This window comes from Physeter macrocephalus, chromosome 9 (genome assembly GCF_002837175.3).
Source record: "Physeter macrocephalus isolate SW-GA chromosome 9, ASM283717v5, whole genome shotgun sequence".
In the NCBI taxonomy this organism is placed as follows: domain Eukaryota; kingdom Metazoa; phylum Chordata; class Mammalia; order Artiodactyla; family Physeteridae; genus Physeter; species Physeter macrocephalus.
This window is the reverse complement of record NC_041222.1, coordinates 537,603-556,771: the sequence shown is the minus strand read 5'-3', so window position 1 is coordinate 556,771 and position 19,169 is coordinate 537,603. Positions and strand designations below refer to the sequence as shown.

The window sequence follows — 19,169 nt, the reverse complement described above, 5'->3', positions numbered from 1 at the left end:
TTATGTGATCAAACCACACAAGTATAGTTCCGGGTGCCAGCACTCCTCATTTCTGAAGTTTGAAAGTGATCTTTTCAAAGCAGAGCAGGAGAACATGGGAAAAAAGTCTTTCATCTCAAACTTTAAAAGAAAGAGAGAAAGAAAATGGAAAGCATAAGATGGAAATGTCGCATATTTTTATGCTCTGGAGGGTTTTTTCCCCTCAACACAGCAGAATTTTCCTTATTAAATAGATAGCTGTGTGAGAAAAACCAAAACCAGACTCGGGATGGAAGTGAGACGGGTGGCGATGGGAGAAACAAGAGAGCAGTGAGTTTCTGGGCTGGCGGTGAAGCCCGGTGCCAGCCGCGGGCTTTGGCTCTGGGAGACTGGGAGCGCCCAGCTTCAAGCAGGCTCTGCACCACGGAGCCTGGTGTCCCTCAGCTTAAGAGAAGGGTCTGTTCAGGAGAGCACCTCCTTTGTCAGCCTGACACTCCCTCCTCAGAGCCAGGGTGTCTTGTGGACACCCCTGGCGGGGGGCCTGGACTCACTGTCAGGAAGAAGGTTTGGCCACGTGCCCCTGGGCTTGGGACCAGCCCAGCTGGGGAGGCATCCACAGCAGAGCCAGCGGAGGGCTGCTCATCCCCGGCCCCGGGGCTCTCTGCCTCACCATGTCAGGCTGGTTGGCACCCCTGTTGCAGCCATAGCAGTGTCACCAGGCCCTGTGTGGGGTGTGGCAGAAGGGAACAGAACATATTCTGTGTAGCTGTCCTTCTCACAGGAGGCTGAGTCTGCCGGCAGGCAAGCCACAGAGGATGCCAGCTGCCAGCCGTGCCCTCGGGTGGGTGGCAGGCCACAGGAGGGGTGCTCGCAGCCCCAGCTCTGGCTCTGGCACCCTTGTCCCTGTGCCAGCCAGGACTCCCAGCCCCCAGCTTTCAGCTCTGCTCTCTGTCCCAAATCTTTGGGGTCAGGCGGGCGTGAATTCAAATCCTGATTCCCCCACTTGTAGGTTGTGCGGTCTTAGATGAGTCACTTTTGCTCTGTAAGCTTCCATTCCCTCATCTGTAAAATGAAGAAATGAGAACACCTACTGTGCTGTGCCAGTTGCGGTGAGGATGCTGTGGTACAAGCAAGGCCAGCCTCTCCTGTCACGGACAGTGGCTGTTACTATTACGGTTGTTTCCTCCAGTGCGTCTGCACCTCCCAGTCTAGCCCCAGCCCCTGGCACCGCTCAGCCTCACAGCCGCCAGGGCCAGTAGCTGGTCCAGTTACTGTCCATCTTGACAAGGCCAACAACACGGTGTCTTTTGCCGCGTTAACACTGTATAAAAGGAGGGGAGCTGAGACATCCCAGCTGTGCTGTCTCAGTCCAGACGGGAGCTCCCAGAGCTGGTCGTCTGAGGTAGGTGGCCGCACGTGGTCAGCATCTGGGCGCCATCCACAGTGATGGCAAACCCGGCTGGGTGCGTCTCTCCCACGGGCGTCCCGCTCCAGTTCCAAGTGGGGCCTCGCCATGGAGCCAGGCTCGGGGTCAGCTCAGCTTCCCGGGCACCTCAGTGGTCCGGGCCCTGAGCCGGGGGACTTCACAATCACCATCATTATCCACAGTCACAGTCAAGGAAACACAGGTCCCGGGAGGCAGAAAGGCTTGCCTGAGGCCACCCAGCTGGTAGGCGGCAGAGCCAGTGTTCCAAGTCTCCTGGCTCCAAGCCCCACGCTCTCCACTTCCACCACAGCTGTGTGTCACGGGGCAGAGCTGGCAGGGCCCCCAGGCCATGGTGGGCCCGCCGCCGACGGGACCTGGGACAGATGTGTCGCGATGGGTGCCAGGGGGGCCGCAGGGAGGAGGTGGACGTGGCAGCCACCGTGTAGTCCTCAGCCCTCCTGGAGAATGTTGACCCCAAGGGGGTGTCAAGCAGGGAGAGCCATGGCCTGGATGCCTGTGGGGTCAGCTGTGCCCCATCTTGCCTCACCAGCTGCCAGGCTCCAGGGGATCTGGCTGGGGTCAAAGAAGGACTTGACAGTATGGCAGCCTGGACTGACCTGTGTTCAAATCTTGCCTCTGTCACTTCCCAGCTGTGTGACCTCAGACAAGCGATGCAGCGCTCTCAGCTTCAGCTTCTTCCTCTGTAAAGTAGAGATAAAACCTCCCTGATAACAGCATGGTTATGGCAAAGCAACAAACAGGGCGAAGCTCTTAGTTTAGGACCTGGAACACAGTAAGCGCTCAGTCTTATTATAATCACCACTTGACTCTCAGTGTCTCTTTCTTCAGCTCCGAAATGAGGGTAATGATGTACTTTGTGGACTAAAGTATGCCTTCATTCATACCTTCCTTCTTTCGACTCCTGTTCACCAAGCAGCTCCTGCGTGCTCTGTTCCAGCCGCTGGGGTTGAGCTTGTGGAACAGGACACTTCCTCCTCAGAGGGGTTTTAATAAAGTCTGATGGGGGAATCAGACAGTAGATATGTGAACGAGGCCAATAAGTATCTAAGGGTGGCTGTGGTGAGTGCTGTGTGTCAGGCTTTGCGCTGCACTGGCCCAGTACAAGTGGGAGGTGGCTGTTCTGATGATTTCATCACGGTTTAGGCTTTTACATATTTCCAGTTATAGGCTAATGACAATACTGGGAAGATTTTTCTGGATTTGTGCAGTATTACCTGTAGATTTGCTGCTTTGGGAGTGACAGGCTGTTCATATGGGAATTCTGTCCAGGTGTTGCTAAGGCTTGGGGTCTGCCCTGGCCGCCAGGGCAAGGAGGCCTCCTTTGGGAGGGCCCCTCCATCCTCACAGGTCGTGGCCCTGGCCTGGACTCTCAGTTCAGGGGAGCAGATAGGTGTTTTGTGGAGGAGGGTGATGAACACTCTACAGTGGGGTTTGCTCTTATGAAGTAGTGAGCGCCCCATGCCCCGCGGGGACGGGCAGCAGCTGGGGTGGAAATGGTGTTGGGCCCCTTCGAAGGCGAGCTTCTCCTGGCCTCCGTTTGCAGAGCCAGGACCTGAGAGGACGCAGAGGGGCCAGCCCCGGTCCTCACAGGGCAGCGGAGGGTGAGCCTTCCATGCCGGGGGTGTTATTTGAGAAAAGGCGACTGATTCCTCGTGTGTTTCTCATGTCCAGTGAGTGGGTCGGAACAGGCACTGGAGCCAGACACACCTGGGTTCGAATCCAACACACTCGCTGTGAGGCCTCAGGCTCATTTCTTAATCTCTCTGAACTTTAGTTTTCTCCCCAACCTCCCCATGGGGTCGATTGGAGGATCACAGGAGAGGAGAGGAGGAGGTTCCCGTCTTGTAGCAAATCCCAGGAAGCATCAGCTCTCTCCCATTTCCCACAGCCTGCTCCTTGGTGTCCCTGCTCCCGGGCTGAGGTTCACTGCCGCTCAGAGCCAGCTGCATTCGGGTCTGCACAATGTTGGCCTCTGGAACAAAGCTGCCTCGTGTCCCTTATCCCCTCACCTCATGCTCAGCACTAGGGGGTACTTTTTGTTGTGGTTGAAGCGTTAATTGGATTTTCGGGATTGCCATTGCTGAATCCTTGGGGAGGTAGCCGAGCTACATTTTTAAGAGGGGAGAGGAAAAACAAGGTCGAGAAGTAATAGATCTGTGGACCTAAATGTTCCAAACTTGGAGCTTCTATACAAGGGAAGTGACTTCTAATTTTTAAAATTTTGGAAACATGGTGCCACTAAAAAGAAGGGAAGTGGAAATGATTCCTTTGAGAAGTGCTAGCATATGTTTCTGTGATTAACAGTTTCCCGTAAAAATGTGTAGCTATTTCAAAAGCAGACGAATGACTCATGGTATCCAGCACCAGCAGTCCACTGCGATGGCACGAAGGATGTACTCTGCGGAGGCAGGCTTGGGTTCAGCTCCCATCCCCATCATTTACCGGCTATGTGACCTGGAGCGAGTTAAACATCCTCTGTGCATTTGCTTTTCCTCCTCTGTAAAATGGGTTTTATAAGAACAAATAACATAATGAATGTGTAAGTCAGTGCAGTGCTTGTCCAGCCGTGCAAAAAACCTACAACTTTAATATTAAGTACCTGGTTAATTACATTTGTTATCATTCTTAGTAGTTTAACAGTAAACTTTCAAGGCTATAAATTTTCCTCTGATTACCACTTTGGTCTGATCCCATAAATTTTGATACGTAGTGTTCTTATTGTCATTGTCTTTGAATAGATTTCTTATTTTAGATTTTTTTGTTTTTTCTTTGACCTGAGAGTTGCTTATGAGTGTGTGTGTGTTTGGTGTGTGTGAGTGTGTTTAACAAACGGTTAGAATTTTTTCTATATTTATTGTTAAATCCTAGATGTACTGTAAGGTCAAAGAGAGCAGATAATATGACGTTTACTTTTTGGAGCTTATTGAGCTTTTTTTTATAGACTAGCATATAATCAGTGTTTGTAAGCATTCCATGAGTATTTAAAAAGAATTATATTTTTATTTATATAACACTAAGCTTGTTAATTTTGTTACTTAAATACTACATTTGTATATGGACACATACATATGTATATCTGTAGATGCATGTATGTATATATTTTAGTATGTACATACATATGTGCACGCACGCACGCACACACACACACACACACACACACACAAATTCTCAAAGAGACATACCAAAGGCTCCCTCCATGTTTGTGGCTTTCTTGAATCCACTTTTCATTTTTGGCACTTTTTTGCTTTGTATATTTTGGTGCAATGTTGCTTTATGCATAGAAGTTAGTAATCATTAGACCTTCTCAATCCACTATGCCTTTCATTAATATCAATCACTCCTCTTTGCCTTGTTCAATGTTTTCTGCCTTAAATTCTGCTCTACATCACTACTCCTGCTCAACCCAACCAATATTAACAGTGTAGTGGCAGTACTCATGGGGGGCTGCTGGAAGGATATGCCACCCGTTGTCCATGCACATCTCCAGAGAGACTAAAGTGCGACCCTGCAGCAAGCCAGTCAGCTGGGCCACACCACACAGCCAGTCCTGTTTTCTCATCCCTGGCCAGATGGCTTGTCCCGAATTCCCGCTGGGGTGACGCCATGAGGCCATGCTGAGGCTCCGCCCTGGCCTATCACAGCAATGTTTTCATATCACACGTTATTTTCTTATTAAGCACCCTCAGCAGAATTCTCTGTCTAGCCTTAGTTCTTTGTACCAAGGACGGTTGCTTTTTCAATTTCTTCTTTTGTTCTTTAATTTATGATTTGGGGTGTGTGTATGTGTATGTATGTATGGACAGATAGATAAACAAGTAGACACACAGCTAAGTGAATAAATGAAAAACTGAATTCTGACAGTGTTCTCCTGGATATGACACCTTAGACCTATTAAACTGCAGTGGTTGGTAAAAAACACAAGCATTCATTCATCCCTTTCGTGTCCTGTTATTTTCCAGTTGGGTTACAGGTAATAACCCTTGTTGCTGGAGAGTGTATGAACTAGAAATGCTAAAATCTTTCCAGCATTCATCTTGGTTGTTGCTCAGATGTTTGATTTAAAGTTGAGCAGTCTGTGTGAAGAGTTAGTAGTCAGGATTGGAATTGAAGTCCAAATCGTACCGCATTTTTCCATTTCACCCTATACCTTCTAGCACAGCAGTTCTGTTTTGTGCCATTTTGTTCTGATTCATGGTGAACACCTACCATCATAAAATATCTTCCTTAATTTTAGGCATCTATCTTCTGGATTTAATCTACATTGATTCTGCATATCCTGCCTCAGGCAGCATCATGGAAAATGAACAAAGATCCAATCAGATGAACAATATTCTCCGAATAATTGCGGATTTACAAGTTTCCTGCAGCTACGGTTAGTACCCCTGGTTGTTGGAATTGTGAAATCTTATATCACCGAAATTTGGGTCCAGCACCTTATCAGTGAGAAAGCTCTAGGAAACCGGTAGCCCCCACAAAGCTCTTCATTTTGATATCTTGAGTATCAAACACGTTCTGGATCCTTTATAAGCATGTTTGATCTTCAGAGACTATGCAAACTAGATGTTACCATCTCTGTATCACAGATGAGGAAACTGAGGCTGAAAACAGTGTAGTCACTTGTCTAAGGTCACACGTCCAATGAGTGGCAGAGCCCAGGTCCTTCATTCATGAAGAGCTTTGTGGGGACCTCCTGGGTGGCTCTCCTCCGAGCAGATTCAGGTACTTGGGCTCCTCTATCTTGTGGCTCTGCCATGTCCCGTGGCCCCGAGTCCTCCACAGACCTCTACATCCAGCTGGCAGATGCAGAAGGAGAGAGAATCATACCAGAGTGGGATTTAGGGACCAGACTTGCACGTGGTGCTCGTCACTTCTGCCGAGGGAGGGCAGGAATGCAACGTAGCTGCGGGCCTAGAGGGAACAGGGAAATGACTTGGTCAACAACTGGCCAGGCCCTGCCACACGTGACCAATCCAAAGGGTGACCGTGATGGTGGGCGTCTGAGACGGTTGGAGGAGGTGTTGTTGGCAATGCCGATGGGCCGTCCACGTGGACGGTGGGGGATGGGGCTTGACTGTGAGCCAGGTGCCCCGGTCCTCCAGGAATGGGCCTCAGTGACCAGGGCGCCAGGCGGCAGAAGTCAGCAGAGAAGAGGGGGAGGGTGGCCGAGCTGCAGGAAGGAGTGTGCCTCCTTGGAGCAGGTTTTCACAGGACGGGGGGAGTAAAAGTCTGGAAGCAGCAAAGTGGGACAAGGAAGAGACCAACACCACCTCCGGTACGTAGGGTGGGAGAAACCAACAGCCTCCATGTGGTAAGGCCACTGCAGGGGGGCCCACACAAGCAAAAGATCCGCTCATGAGTGCCGCCCCTACAAGCGCCCACACTTCCAGACCAGCTCTTCTTCTGCCCAGAGGAACAGGGAGGGGGCTGTGTTCCCAGTGCCTTTTCCACTCAAGGACCTCGACACTGGTCCTGCTGGCCAGCAGAGCAATTACAAACACAGCTTTGGGGCCAGACAGATGTGGGTTCACGTCTTGGCTCCGCCTCCTGAAAAGTCACTTTGTCCTGTCTAAGTCTGAACTTTTCTCATAGTAAAGATGGGGGCATGACTGTGCAGAGCCCTTAGCCCGCCCCAGCATTTCATTAGAGCTCGGGAAATGCTCACTCTTACTACCATTATGTTCCCCTGCCCCTTCCCCGTCGTCAGCTCCGCGATGCAGGGGTCATTATCCCCATTTCAGAGATGAGAACACCAAGGCCCTAGAGAAAGAGAATGACCTGCTGAGAATCTCACAGTTACGAGGCAGAGCCATCAGGGGCTCCTCGCGGCACCCGGATGCACCCGCCCGCCCCTCGGGAAAGCGAGGGCCCTTTCCCACCCTCTCTCCGCTCCTCTCCACAGTGTCCTCCACTGCCTCAACCTCTCTCCTTAACTGGTCTGTCCCACCCTGTGGGGAACAAATGGCAGAGAGCATCAGGGAGGGTTTCCGGCCCCCCTCAGAAAGAATGCAGTGACTGTGACGGTCTGGGGAGTGCACCTGACGTCAGTCACCCCGGGATAGAGAGACAGGGCAGTGTGGCCGAGGCCCCAGGTGACCCAGGGTCAAAACTGCTCAGCAGTGTAACCTGGCAAGTTGCCATGGCTTCCTCCTGTGTGCAGTTGACATCTTATTCCCTGAAATGAGGCAGGTGCAAAGGTTGAGGCAGATGGCTTCTAGAAATCACCGGGTGCAGAGCCTGGCACAGAACAGGTGCTCAAGCGTCTAGGCCCTTCCCTTTCCTCTCAGGATGCAGCAGCTCCAGCCTGTGGACCAGACTCTCAGGCTGTGCCAGGATCTGGGTTGGGCCTGCACACCAGGCTGGATGGGGTTCATTCTTTCCTGCATTCTTTTTTTTTTTTTTTTTTTTTTTTTTTTTTTGCTGTACGCGGGCCGCTCCAGCCTGTGGACCAGACTCTCAGGCTGTGCCAGGATCTGGGTTGGGCCTGCACACCAGGCTGGATGGGGTTCATTCTTTCCTGCATTCTTTTTTTTTTTTTTTTTTTTTTTTTTTTGCTGTACGCGGGCCTCTCACTGTTGTGGCCTCTCCCGTTGTGGAGCACAGGCTCCAGACGCGCAGGTCAGCGGCCATGGCTCACAGGCCTAGCCGCTCCGTGGCATGTGGGGGGCACTTCCTGAGGGACCCTTCTGGGCCCAGCACAGGCCTGGCCTAAGGGATCATCAGCAACTGTTGAAAGACTGAATATATGTCCCAGTCCCTAAGGAGCTTCTCATGGGGGGCCTGGGGATGGGGAGAGACTGAAGCCTCTGGATTTTGTCCTTCTCCTCCAGACCACCTCACAACCCTGCCCCACGTGCAGAAGTACCTGAAGTCCGTGCGCTACATTGAAGAGCTCCAGAAGTTTGTGGAAGACGACAACTACAAGTGAGTGCCCCCGGCCCCCTGCAGGGCTTACGGGAGGTCACTGCAGCAGCACCGGCACCTCCCCCCCAGCACGTGTGCATAAGGTGACCTCTGACCCCACAGAGCCCACAGCAGGGCTTCTGAGTGTCTCCTCCCACCCGCCCCAGCCCCACAGGCGCCACCGGACCGAGGAGGGTGTTCTGTCAACTTCTCAGCGTGGCTTTTTCTAGTGGGGAGCGTGAATGAATTTGGGCTCCACAGCTGTGTGCGGTGCAGGCTTAGTGCTCCAGGTTCTCAGGAGTGACTCCCCCCACTCAGCGCTGAGAGGAAGGACAGCTTTCTAGCCACATCTCCAGGCTGCCAAACAGAGCTCTCCGAGAGCCTGTTTCACGCACGAGGCAGCTCCCTGGGGCCCCAGCTTGCTGCTGGACTCCTGCCATCTGGCGCTGGCTGAGGCCCCGTCTCCATCCCATGCAGCCCGTATGGACTAGGCCCAGTTCCCATGAAGACCCCTGTGGGCCCTTTGGCCTCATCTTCCACTCACCTGCTCTGGCTTTCAGTTCTTTCTTCATTTGTGGCAGCTGGGAATTTATCCACCATTTCTATGTATTTAGAGGGAGAAGGAAGATTTTTCACGTTGGGTCTGTCTGCCGTATTGATTGGATGTCTTCTTGGCTCACTTTGAGCTTGAGGTCAGCTGAGAGCCTCAGGACTTTTCATATGGCCTGATATATGATGGAGGCAAGTCTCAGCCGTCTTGTAACTGATGATCATTTTCCCCCCTAAACGTCAACTTTACATGTATTCTTTTAAATCTCATCTTACTGGTTGCTTCCAGTAAACCATGCATGATCCCTTTGAATCCTGCTATCCAATATATTTTTAAATCTCTTCCAGTTTTGTGTCTAAAAATTTGATCAACTTGATGATTTGGTCTTCATCAAAGTCACTGGAAACTGTAGAGAACTGTGGCCACTAGAGACACCCCAGGTTACCCCTTTTCACTCACCAAGACCTTGGGAAGGGGTGTTCAAGGTTTTTCACCTGCCACCTCTGCAGGAATGGGTCTCAGCCCTGGCTGTGGATCAGAGAAACCTAGGAAGCCTTCTAGCCATCCAGGTTGGCGGGGGCGGGGGGGCGGGCGGGCAGGGTCTGGAAATTTGTATTTTTTCAAAGCTCCCCACATGGTTCTAATGATTGGCTATCTTTAGGAACATAAACATAATGTCTTAAGTTGCTATTGTACAATATATTGTTAAAACAGAATATAATAAATTTTAATCTGTTACATAATCATAACGGCAATAAATAAAGGCCAGAGATTACCATTAAACTTACGTTTGCCACAAATTGCTCATTTTTACTTACAAAGCATTTGCTGTTCCTGAAAAGAGTACCCCGGAGTGGGAAATTATTCCCACTTAGGATCGGGGGTAATATTTTCCATTCATGCGCCAATAATGTGGTTAAGAAGACAGTAGTTTTTCATTAACACTAATATCCTTTAAGGAGAAAAATGGTCTATAAATACTTCTGGCTGTGAGATAATCCTTGGACAAGCTGCACATTGTGAGTAATAACGCCTTCCGTTCTGAAGGACACTGAACACCCCCAGCACCTAATGCCTGGGTTTCACAAAGGCCCTTTGTTGTGGTCCAAGTGGACAAACCCAGGCAGGAAGGCTGCGTTCTTGCTCCGTGCCCAGACCACTGAGGGGGTCCCTTCCCAGGAAGACCCTGGCTCTGAGTGACACGGGATGCACAGGGCTTGTGACTCTACTTGAGCATCCCACACTCCCTGGCCCAACTCACCCCCCCGGAGACTTGGTCCCCACCCCAGAGGACGCAGGCTTAGCTCTTACCTTAACGACGTTGCCCCGACCTGCTTTGGAGACATTGGGCCAAGGAGCCCAACCAGTGCTTTGTTTTCCTCAGCCTTTAGTCTATTTTATTTTATTTAAGAAAAATTACCCAAATTCCTACCACTTAGAAAGCCTGACTGTAGGCATCAAGTGAACATTATTTTGGGCATTTTTCTATGCATAGAAAGTACATATATATATACGGAGAAGGATGGATAGATGGATGGCTGCAAGAATAGAATTTATTAAAATTGGATTATACCACACTTGCTATTTTTAATTAAAAGTACTTAACCAGAAAAAGGAACTGAAATAAAACATAAGGAATTGCTGCTCTTCAAATAAATATTTCTCCACCACAAGAGATATTATTTCCTAAAAGGGCCTTCTAAGATTAACAAAAGAGGTCAAGAAAAACATGAAGAGGTTGGAGTGCCTAAGTTCTGTTTTAACTAGATTTCCATGGTGAGCAGAGTCCGTTGACTCTGGTCATGAAAGATGAGATCGTTAGCAAGCTCCCCCCTCCTTCACCTCCACTGCACCATCTTCCAAATCCTTCTGAGTTATCTTCTTATTTCTACGTCATCCAAGTTTATAACATACACATCATGTTCAGGAATCATAATTCCTACTATTTCGTGTTTCGAAACATTTTCAATTCTTACCACCTGTCACTTCTCCATTCCTGGAGTCTTTATTTTAAATCAATCCCTTATTTAGCCGGGTTTCTTCATGAAGTAGGTTTTTGAAAGTCCTACACTTTCAAAAGGGTCCTCCGATCTCTTTCATGAAAACATTTGCATCTGACTTGCTGGGCTCCTTTGCTTCCCTCCCTCAGGACACACAGAGCCTGCTCCACTGCCTTCTGGCGCTGGATGCTGTTGTAGACAAATCTCACGCCAGTCTGGTTTTTCCCTCTTATAAGCAACTTGTTTTGTCTACCTGGTGGGTGAAGAATTCCTTGAGGTTCAGAAGCTTCACAAGAGGAATGCCTCGGAGTGGAGGGTTCTGTACCAGATTGCCCTGGAACAGGGTATGCTCTTGGTTCATTACACAGGAAATCTTTTGGTTTCTATCTTTGACCACTTCTGTGCCACTTCTTGGCTTTTCTCTTTCCAGCGTTCCAGGAATCCATATGTTGGATGCTCTGCCTTCCAAGTCCATCAGCTTCTTTCTGATGGCTATAATCTCCATCTCCTTCATCGACAGGCACTGGGATGGTCTGTGTCTACTCTGGCATTCCTCTGGTCCTCTCTTGTTTCAGTCCTCGATTTGTTTGTTCCCCTAGGTTTCCAATCTCCCCTTTCATCTTACCCGTTTGTGTTCTCATCTCATTTTTCAGGTTTTGTTTTATTCAGCCTGAGTTCTAAAGGACGTGGGGGATTTCCTCGTGTTCCTTGGGGCTGCCTTCTGGGCTGGGGAATCTGGACAATGCTCTCTTCTTTCCTCTTTCCCTTTTTCCTGAGAGGACGTTTGCTAGTTTGCCACACCATTTCTTTTCATCTTGCTTCCATGTGAGAGGCTTCATCTGGATATTCCACGGCTCTCATGAAGGGAGGCGATGTCTGACCCTGCTCCCCTGTGTGGGAGGGGCTGGTTTGCCTCCTGCTGTGCTGTGAGGCCCAGGGCTTCTCAGTCTCTGCCCTCTCGTGCAGCCGGTGGCGGGGACGCAGGGCTCAGGCTCCGTGGAGGCAGGGAGCAAGCGGTCTGTTTTAGAGACAGCGGCTCTATTGAAGGGCCTACAGCAGGGTTTCCTCCACCTAGTTTCGGGCTGTAACCCATTCCAGAAAAGGATACCCTCAGGTTTCGAATCATACCCTCCAGCCCCACCGCCACGGAGCCTTCGCTTCCATCAGAGTATTCCCTACACCATCCGCCTGGCCCATCCGTTTCTCTCCAGAATCTGCAGCCAGTCAGAAGAGGGAAAGGGAAGGACTCCCGCTTAGACCCACCAAGAAGTCTCAGAGGGCAGGATAGGAGCCGCACCGTGTTAGGACTCTTGGTTAGACTGCAGGATTCACTTTTTCTTTTCTTGGCTACAAGTTTCTGAAGTTCATGGCTTCAGTTTATACCCCCTCCCTTGCTGAGTAGCAGCTGGTGAGTTCTTTTACTCCTGAGCCTTTATAATTGTTTGTTCGTTTTGTTGGGTGAGGGAGAAGTCTGGCAGCCGGCTTCACTCTTGTCATTTTCACCCAGAAGTTCCTTTTTTTGTGGTACGCGGGCTTCTCACTGCCGTGGCCTCTCCCGTTGCGGAGCACAGGCTCCGGACGCGCAGGCCCAGCGGCCATGGCTCCCGGGCCCAGCCGCTCCGCGGCACGTGGGATCTTCGCGGACCGGGGCATGAACCCGTGTCCCCTGCATCGGCAGGCGGACGCGCAGCGGCATGTGGGATCTTCCCGGACCGGGGCACGAACCCGTGTCCCCTGCATCGGCAGGCGGACGCGCAACCACTGCGCCACCAGGGAAGCCCTACCCAGAAGTTCTTAATCGATGCTTTTAAAAAATAGGAATAACCATTGCGTCATGCCTCTCTGGGGGCATCTGAGAGAGAGTGCAGTCTAATGATTTAAACGCCCTGGTTTGGGGTTTGGGGTCAGACAGCCCTGGTCCCCTGCTCGGCCACCTGTTAGCCCTATGAATCTTGGGGAAGCTGCTTGACTTCCATGCTCCTCAGTTTCTTCCTCTACAAGACGGGGATGTTGTTCCTAGTTCATAGCGTTGTCTTGAGAATGAACACGTCTGTGCCCGGCGGATGATGGGCCATGATTACACTGTTTAGTGTGTCTTCCTTAACCATTAGTTTTTGGTCATGGAAATCCCCTGGGGACCTTGGAAGGAAGTGGCTGTGATCTGGAGCAGACCTCAGAGTATTCCTGGGTCCTGTGACTGTGATAGCCCTTAACAGCAGTCCAGCTTCTCAGTTCCAAGCGTGCACATGTTAGCTTCCACTCCCCGCCCCCTGACACACCAGAGCCCATCTAATCTTTTGAAAATCTTTGTTTTCAGACTGTCGCTCAGAATTGAACCAGGAAGCAGCTCCCCGAGACTAGTCTCTTCCAAGGAAGATCTTGCAGGTATCGTAGCCACCTCGAGTGGGGGCAGACTCTCCAGTAGCCCTAACGTGGCTGCCAGGGTTGGCCTTTCCTGTGGAGCCGAAGGCCAGTGTCCGGTTTGCAGGCTGGCAGACTCAGCGTCCCTGCTCACAGCCTGCCCAGGCTTCTGATCACGTGGGGCCCCTGTGGGGCACCTCTGGGCTGAGGCTCCCTGGAAGAGCCTGAGACCTAAGACAGGCAAGATCAGAACCCCAAGCCGGGAGCATGCACAGGGTAGAGAAAACCCCAGCACTTTCTTCTGGTCACCTGGACCCTTGTCATCGGGCCTACCGCCAGGCTCGGCTTGACAAGCCCCGGAAGGGTGTGCGGGATGCCTGGGGTATTTCCCACCACACACAGACGGCTCGCCTTCCTCGGGCATCAGTTTTATTGACATATTGACAGTGTTCCCTAGAGATTAGGGGCCCAGGCTTTGAAGGCAAATCCAAGCTGTGCCGTTTCCAGCTTTGTCACTTTACCTCTCGGATCATCACTGGCCTCATCCACAAGATGGAGGTGATACTAGCTCTCACTTTGCAGGGCTGTGCCACCCGGGCAGGGTCACACTTTAAAGCCCTCCGCCCACGTGTGCACACAGTGTTAGCTGCTTCAGAGTCATGTCTGTGACAGTTTCCTTTTATCCGTATTCCAGCCAACTCTTGTGACTGGGACTGAGCTCTCCTGCTGCCTGGGGAGGGACCAGATTGGGGGCGGGAGTCTGACTGTATTTCCTCCTCCTGGTTTGAGCTTGGGTGACACCAACCTGGGTTCTAGGCCACTGCAGTCTTGGACAAGCCACTTCATGCCCTCTGGGCCTCAGTTTCCTTACCCATAAGATGGGGATAATAAGTCGTCCATCCCAGAGTTGCTGGAATGTCAAAATTGAAATGATATTCAGAAGGCACGCAGTGTAGAGTCTTGACAGGCAGTGAGTGTTTGGTGAGGGGGTGGCTGTCATGCCACCCCCAGCCTGTCGATGTCTCAAGCCACTCTTTCTCCTTTCTGGAGCCAGGCCAGTGCAGCAGTGCTGCTGGCCCAGGACCACAGGGCCACAAGAGGTGGTGTATGCAGTCTCCCACTAGCCCTCCCAAACAAGACCTCTGCCCTGAGGGTTTTCTCTAGGCTCCTCACCTTTCCCAGCCTCTCCTGGCTCCATTGTGCAGGTTGGACCCTGCCCCTAGTGCCCCCTGGCGGGTGGGGGGGGGCGGTTCCCACAGTAACTTAGCAGAGGGAGACGCTGGTTGATCCACACAGCCTTGGGAGTGCTGCTGTCCACACCTCAAGAGACAGTCAGAGTGCTGGCCTGAGCTTGATTTTCACAGTGTTCCATGAGCCTAATATGAAAATATCTTCTGCAGTCTCCTCCCACATGCACTGCCTTCCACACGTGGCAGATGACCCACCAGCAGAGGTGACCAGAAGGGAAGCTCCTGGCACTGGTCTTTCTCTGCCTTCTCAGCTCTTCCCCTGTTCTAGAACCTTCCCCCGCTCAGTCGGCCGTGTTCCTTCCGGACGCTCAGCTACACCTGACCTTGGGTAGGGGGTGGACGGGGGGCAGGGATTTCATCAGAGGGATGTAGGAAGTAGCAGTAGGATTCTAAAGCAATCGTTTAGGGCCACAGAAGGAACAATAGGAAATGCTAACCACTCAAGACTCTTTCTTCAGGAGAGAATGCCAGAATCCTGGAGCCGGAGAGTGGGCTCAAATACAAAGTGTTCTGCCCTTCTGAGTCTCCTCCGAATTAGTTTGAATAAGAGGCCTCTGCACCCTATCTGGTTACTACACCTTAACAGGATGACCACATACATCTCTGGCCTTCCCCAGGTGCCAACAAGTGCCCACCACCACACTTTCTACCCTCCAGACATGCTGGAAGATTCATCGCCCAGTGCCCCAGGTTGGAGACAGGAGCCAGACGCAGAAAACTAACACTGCTAGTTGGGGGTCTCCAGGACTGGACCACTCACTGAGCCCAGGGCCGGAAAGGAGGAGCTGCTTTCACTTTCGACCCCTGCCTATGATGGAAACCAGTACTGGAGCTGGGACCCAGCCGCCGCCGGTCCAGCCTCCTCAAGGTTCAGCCGGACTCTCCTCCATACCATCCCCCGTCACCTCCACCTGCTCCCTTGTGTATTAGCCACGTGAAACCAGAAGCCAGCAAGTTAACTAACCTCAAGCATCAGTCAGAAAATCCTGGCAGGAAACAGAATTGCCCCCGGATGACTCACAGGAAGAAACTTAATGAAGGTGAAATGACAGTAGGAATAAATACTTCACACGAAGGATAGCGAGGCCCCCAGCGCCTCTAGGCTGAAGGACGTGGTGGGGAAAAATGTTACCCACTCTGGCAAGCTCTGAGTCGCAGAGGACGGTCTCCTTGGCAGGAGCTGTGGTAGCGGAGGGTGAAGCAGGAAGGAGGGGGGAGAAAAAAATGCCCTGACCTCTCTCTCCTCTGCCCTCCCACCCCATCTTCTGCCAGAGCCTCCCATCGGCCAAACCCAGTTGGAGGCCTGGGTGAGGGAGCCAAGAGATGCCTCTCGGGGGTCAGCCTCCCACGGGCACCAAGCAGGGCGAAGAAAGCATCTGAAGGGTCAGAACACCCCACATACCCGCCAAGCCTCGATTTCTCCATCTGTAAAGCGGGCATAATCATGCCTCCCACAGAGAGTTCTGCAAATTTATTGAGGTCACGTGTGTGTAAAACACTGAGCAAGTCCCTGACTCATGGAACACACTCATCAAGTGTAACTTTATTAGGATGATGATATTATTGTCAATATTATGATTCTGCCTCGGTCACCTGAATCACTCCTCAGGTTTTAGCAAAACGTCATGGCCCCAGGGAAGCCTTTCCTCCACCCAGCCCCACCCCCGCCCCCCAGGTCAGGCCCCCTGTTACACTGGGGGCAAGGAGCACACCATGGCCCTAACGCAGCCCACCCCGGTTTGTATCGGAGCAGAGCCACACGCAGCCGTGGGCACGTTGGCGGCTTGCTCGCTACGACAGCAGAGCTGAGGTTGGGACAGAGACCCCATGGCCTGCAAAGCCTAAAACATTCACTACCTGGCCTTTTCCAGAGTTTGCGACCTTGCGTTATACCCTCTTGCAGCTTCTTTGTCCTTCTGTGTCTGCTTTCCCCACCAGCCCGGGGTTCCCAGAGCCCGGCACCTGGGGCGCTTGGTCTCTGGGCTTCTGGCGGGGCCCTGTGGGCCCCTGGTTCCCGGGCTGCCTGCTGACTCCACGTTCCTCCCAGAAAAGTGCTGAGGCTGGCGTTTCCACACAGTGTGGCCGGCAGACCCCGGGGCCCAGGAGCGTCTGCACTGACTTTTCAAATCCCTGGCTCCAGCCTGGAAGCAGGATGTTAAGGTTTTCATTGATCACCAGAGGGCCGGGGCACGTCTGGAAGGCTTCAGACGCACTCAGTGGTCCCGGCTTCCCACCCTCAGATGACAGAGGGGACCCGCGGGGTCCCGTGGGGGGCGGGACCAGAGGGCAGCTCCAGGGAGGCCTTCTGCGTCTGGCAATTAGACTGGGCTGCGTGTCAGGAGCCCGACCAGATCCGGGGACAGGAATGTGCCTCTCGAAGGCCCAGGAATGGGAGGAACGCAGCCTCCCTTGGCTCCTTGGGATGGGGGCTGGGGCTACAGCTCTGGGCTCTTTCCAGCCAGCAGGCACCCCACACCTGCCGAGGAAAGGCCCCAAGAGGCATCTGTTCCCTCGAGGCTTCACATGCCAGGGCTGACTGTGAGCCAGGCCCCAGCGGAACCCGGCAAAGACCTGCCCTCCTGGGCTCCATTCACGCCTTAGTCGGGGAGGCAGGCATCAGAAGGCGTGAGGGGAGGGGGGGGCGCTCCGTCGCTGCGATGCCCCTGCGCCCCACTCTCCACCCCTGGGGAGCAGCTGTGCCAGGAGCTCTGCACCGACAGATGGACAGACTGTGAGAAGGGAAGTGGAGAAACCTTCTCAGTTTCTGGTCTGGGGAGAAAAAAGGCCAGGAATGCCACGTCTTCCATTCCCCACGCCCCATATGTAATGTTTAGTTTATATAAATGAACTAATATTTTCCTGGAGAGCAAAAATCATAAAGAACGTTGACCCCAAGAGAGGGCAAATGATGTTTGTGTGTGCCTTGGAACCGGTGAAGACATTTCCAGATCTCGGGAGCCCCACCTCCACGTGGCTGAACCAACTGACAGGTTTCCTCTGAAGATTCCTTGGCAGCAAAGCAAGTCCATGGAAAATCTCACCCTGGGCCGCAAGTTTCCTTCAGGACTGCTCTCCGACGCACCTCTCCATCTTCCTTGTTCTATGGCCCAGCGGGTAAAAGCCCTGCTTTGGAGTCAGGCGGACCTGAGTGCAGGGTCTGGCTCCCGCACTTCCTAGCTCTGGGACCCGGGGCAACTGGCGTAGTCCCTCTGAGCCTCGGTTTTCTTACTGGTGAAATGGGAATAGGAATAAATACTTCACGTAGGCTTACTTCACAGGGCTGAGGCAGGGCCGGAAAAGCCCTTAGATGGCGCCTGGCACGCGCTTACCACTCCGGAACGTTAGCTCCTGGCCCTCGCAGGCAGGCTCTGATGCTGACCGGATGGAGGGACAGCGTGACACAGCCAACAGAGCACCGGATGGGGGGCCAGAGTGCCCTCACCTCGGCTCCCGCTCACCACTCACCAGCCGCGCCAGGTACCACGGCCGCATAACCTGCCAGCCCAGGACCTAGCGGCACAAAGCGACCATTTTATTCTATGCATAGATTTGCATGTCAGGAATCTGGACAGGAAACAGCCTGTCCAAAGTCTGCTCCACGATATCTGGGGTCTCAGTTGGAAAGACTTGAAGGCTGAGAGGGACTTGATGCTGGGGGCCGGAACCATCTGGACATGCGTGGTGCTGGCTGGTTATCTGGGGCAGAACACGAACATACATGTGGCCTCCCGTGTGGCCTGGGCTCCCCTGCCGCATGGCAGTCTCATAAGTCTTGCATGGCATTGCTCCCCGAAAGCGGATGTCCCCAAAGCATCATGGCATCTGTGTGACCCACCTCGGAAGTCACATAGCCTTGCTTTTGCCACACCCTGTAGGTCAAGGCAGTCCACAAAGGCCTGCCAGGCCCAAGGAGAGGGCAGGTAGACCTCTCCGGTTGGTTCATGGTAGGGAAACAGGGGTGCAAAGATAATAATAGTAATCGTAATAGTAACGGCAGCTAACACGTACTGAGGGTATACTCTCTGCCAGCCACTGTTCTAAGCCCATCCCATGCGCTTCCTTGGTGAGCCTCACACCTACCCTGTGAGGTGGGGGGGGGCGTGTGTGTGCAATATCATCCCCATCCTATAGGTGAAGGTGCTGGGGTGCACGCCCTCAGCCCCCATCTTATGCCTGGAGGAAGGGGCAGAGCCAGTGGATGAGCCCAGGGGTCTGGACTGGTCGTCACCGGTACCCAACACGTGGAAGAAGCAGGATGCACCTGAGGGCCCCAGAGTGCTCTGGGCTCTGTCCCCATCATCCGTGCAGGGCAGGAAGCACCCTGCCTCTGGTGACAACCTTGGCACATCTGTGACTTTCCCACAGACACTTGGAGTTGCAGGCTGTCCCAACATGGTCCTTAGAAGTCTGGTTCCATGTAAGAGTAGAACTCCAAACCTGCTTTGGCATTAACTCTCCTTCCCTCGCCCCAGCTGGGGCCTGACTACCTGTGACGAGAGAGCAGGGGTGTTGGCCGCTGTCCCTCCCTGGGCGTTTCTCCACCTTCCTCGGCTTGCTAACTGCAGGGTCTCCGCCTTCCTCGGCTTGCTAACTGCAGGGTCTCTACCTTCCTCAGCTTGCTAACTGCAGGGTCTGGTGCCAAGAACGGTGCGGGCACAGTGCCGACTGCAGATGCTTCTTGC

At 52.6% G+C, this 19,169-nt stretch overlaps 1 protein-coding gene across 1 annotated transcript in view; it reads left to right on the top strand.

Annotated features, from left to right (window-relative positions):
• Positions 1 to 5,207: 5,207 nt before the first annotated feature.
• LOC102994741 (ras-specific guanine nucleotide-releasing factor RalGPS1) overlaps positions 5,208 to 19,169 on the top strand; it is a 50,677-nt gene continuing 36,715 nt past the window's right edge. Inside the window, exons 1-3 of the mRNA XM_028493506.1 lie at positions 5,208 to 5,798; positions 8,254 to 8,347; positions 13,194 to 13,261. Of these exons, the coding sequence (XP_028349307.1) occupies positions 5,618 to 5,798; positions 8,254 to 8,347; positions 13,194 to 13,261 (343 nt within the window). The 5' untranslated portion in view covers positions 5,208 to 5,617. The remainder of the gene's footprint in view (positions 5,799 to 8,253; positions 8,348 to 13,193; positions 13,262 to 19,169) is intronic.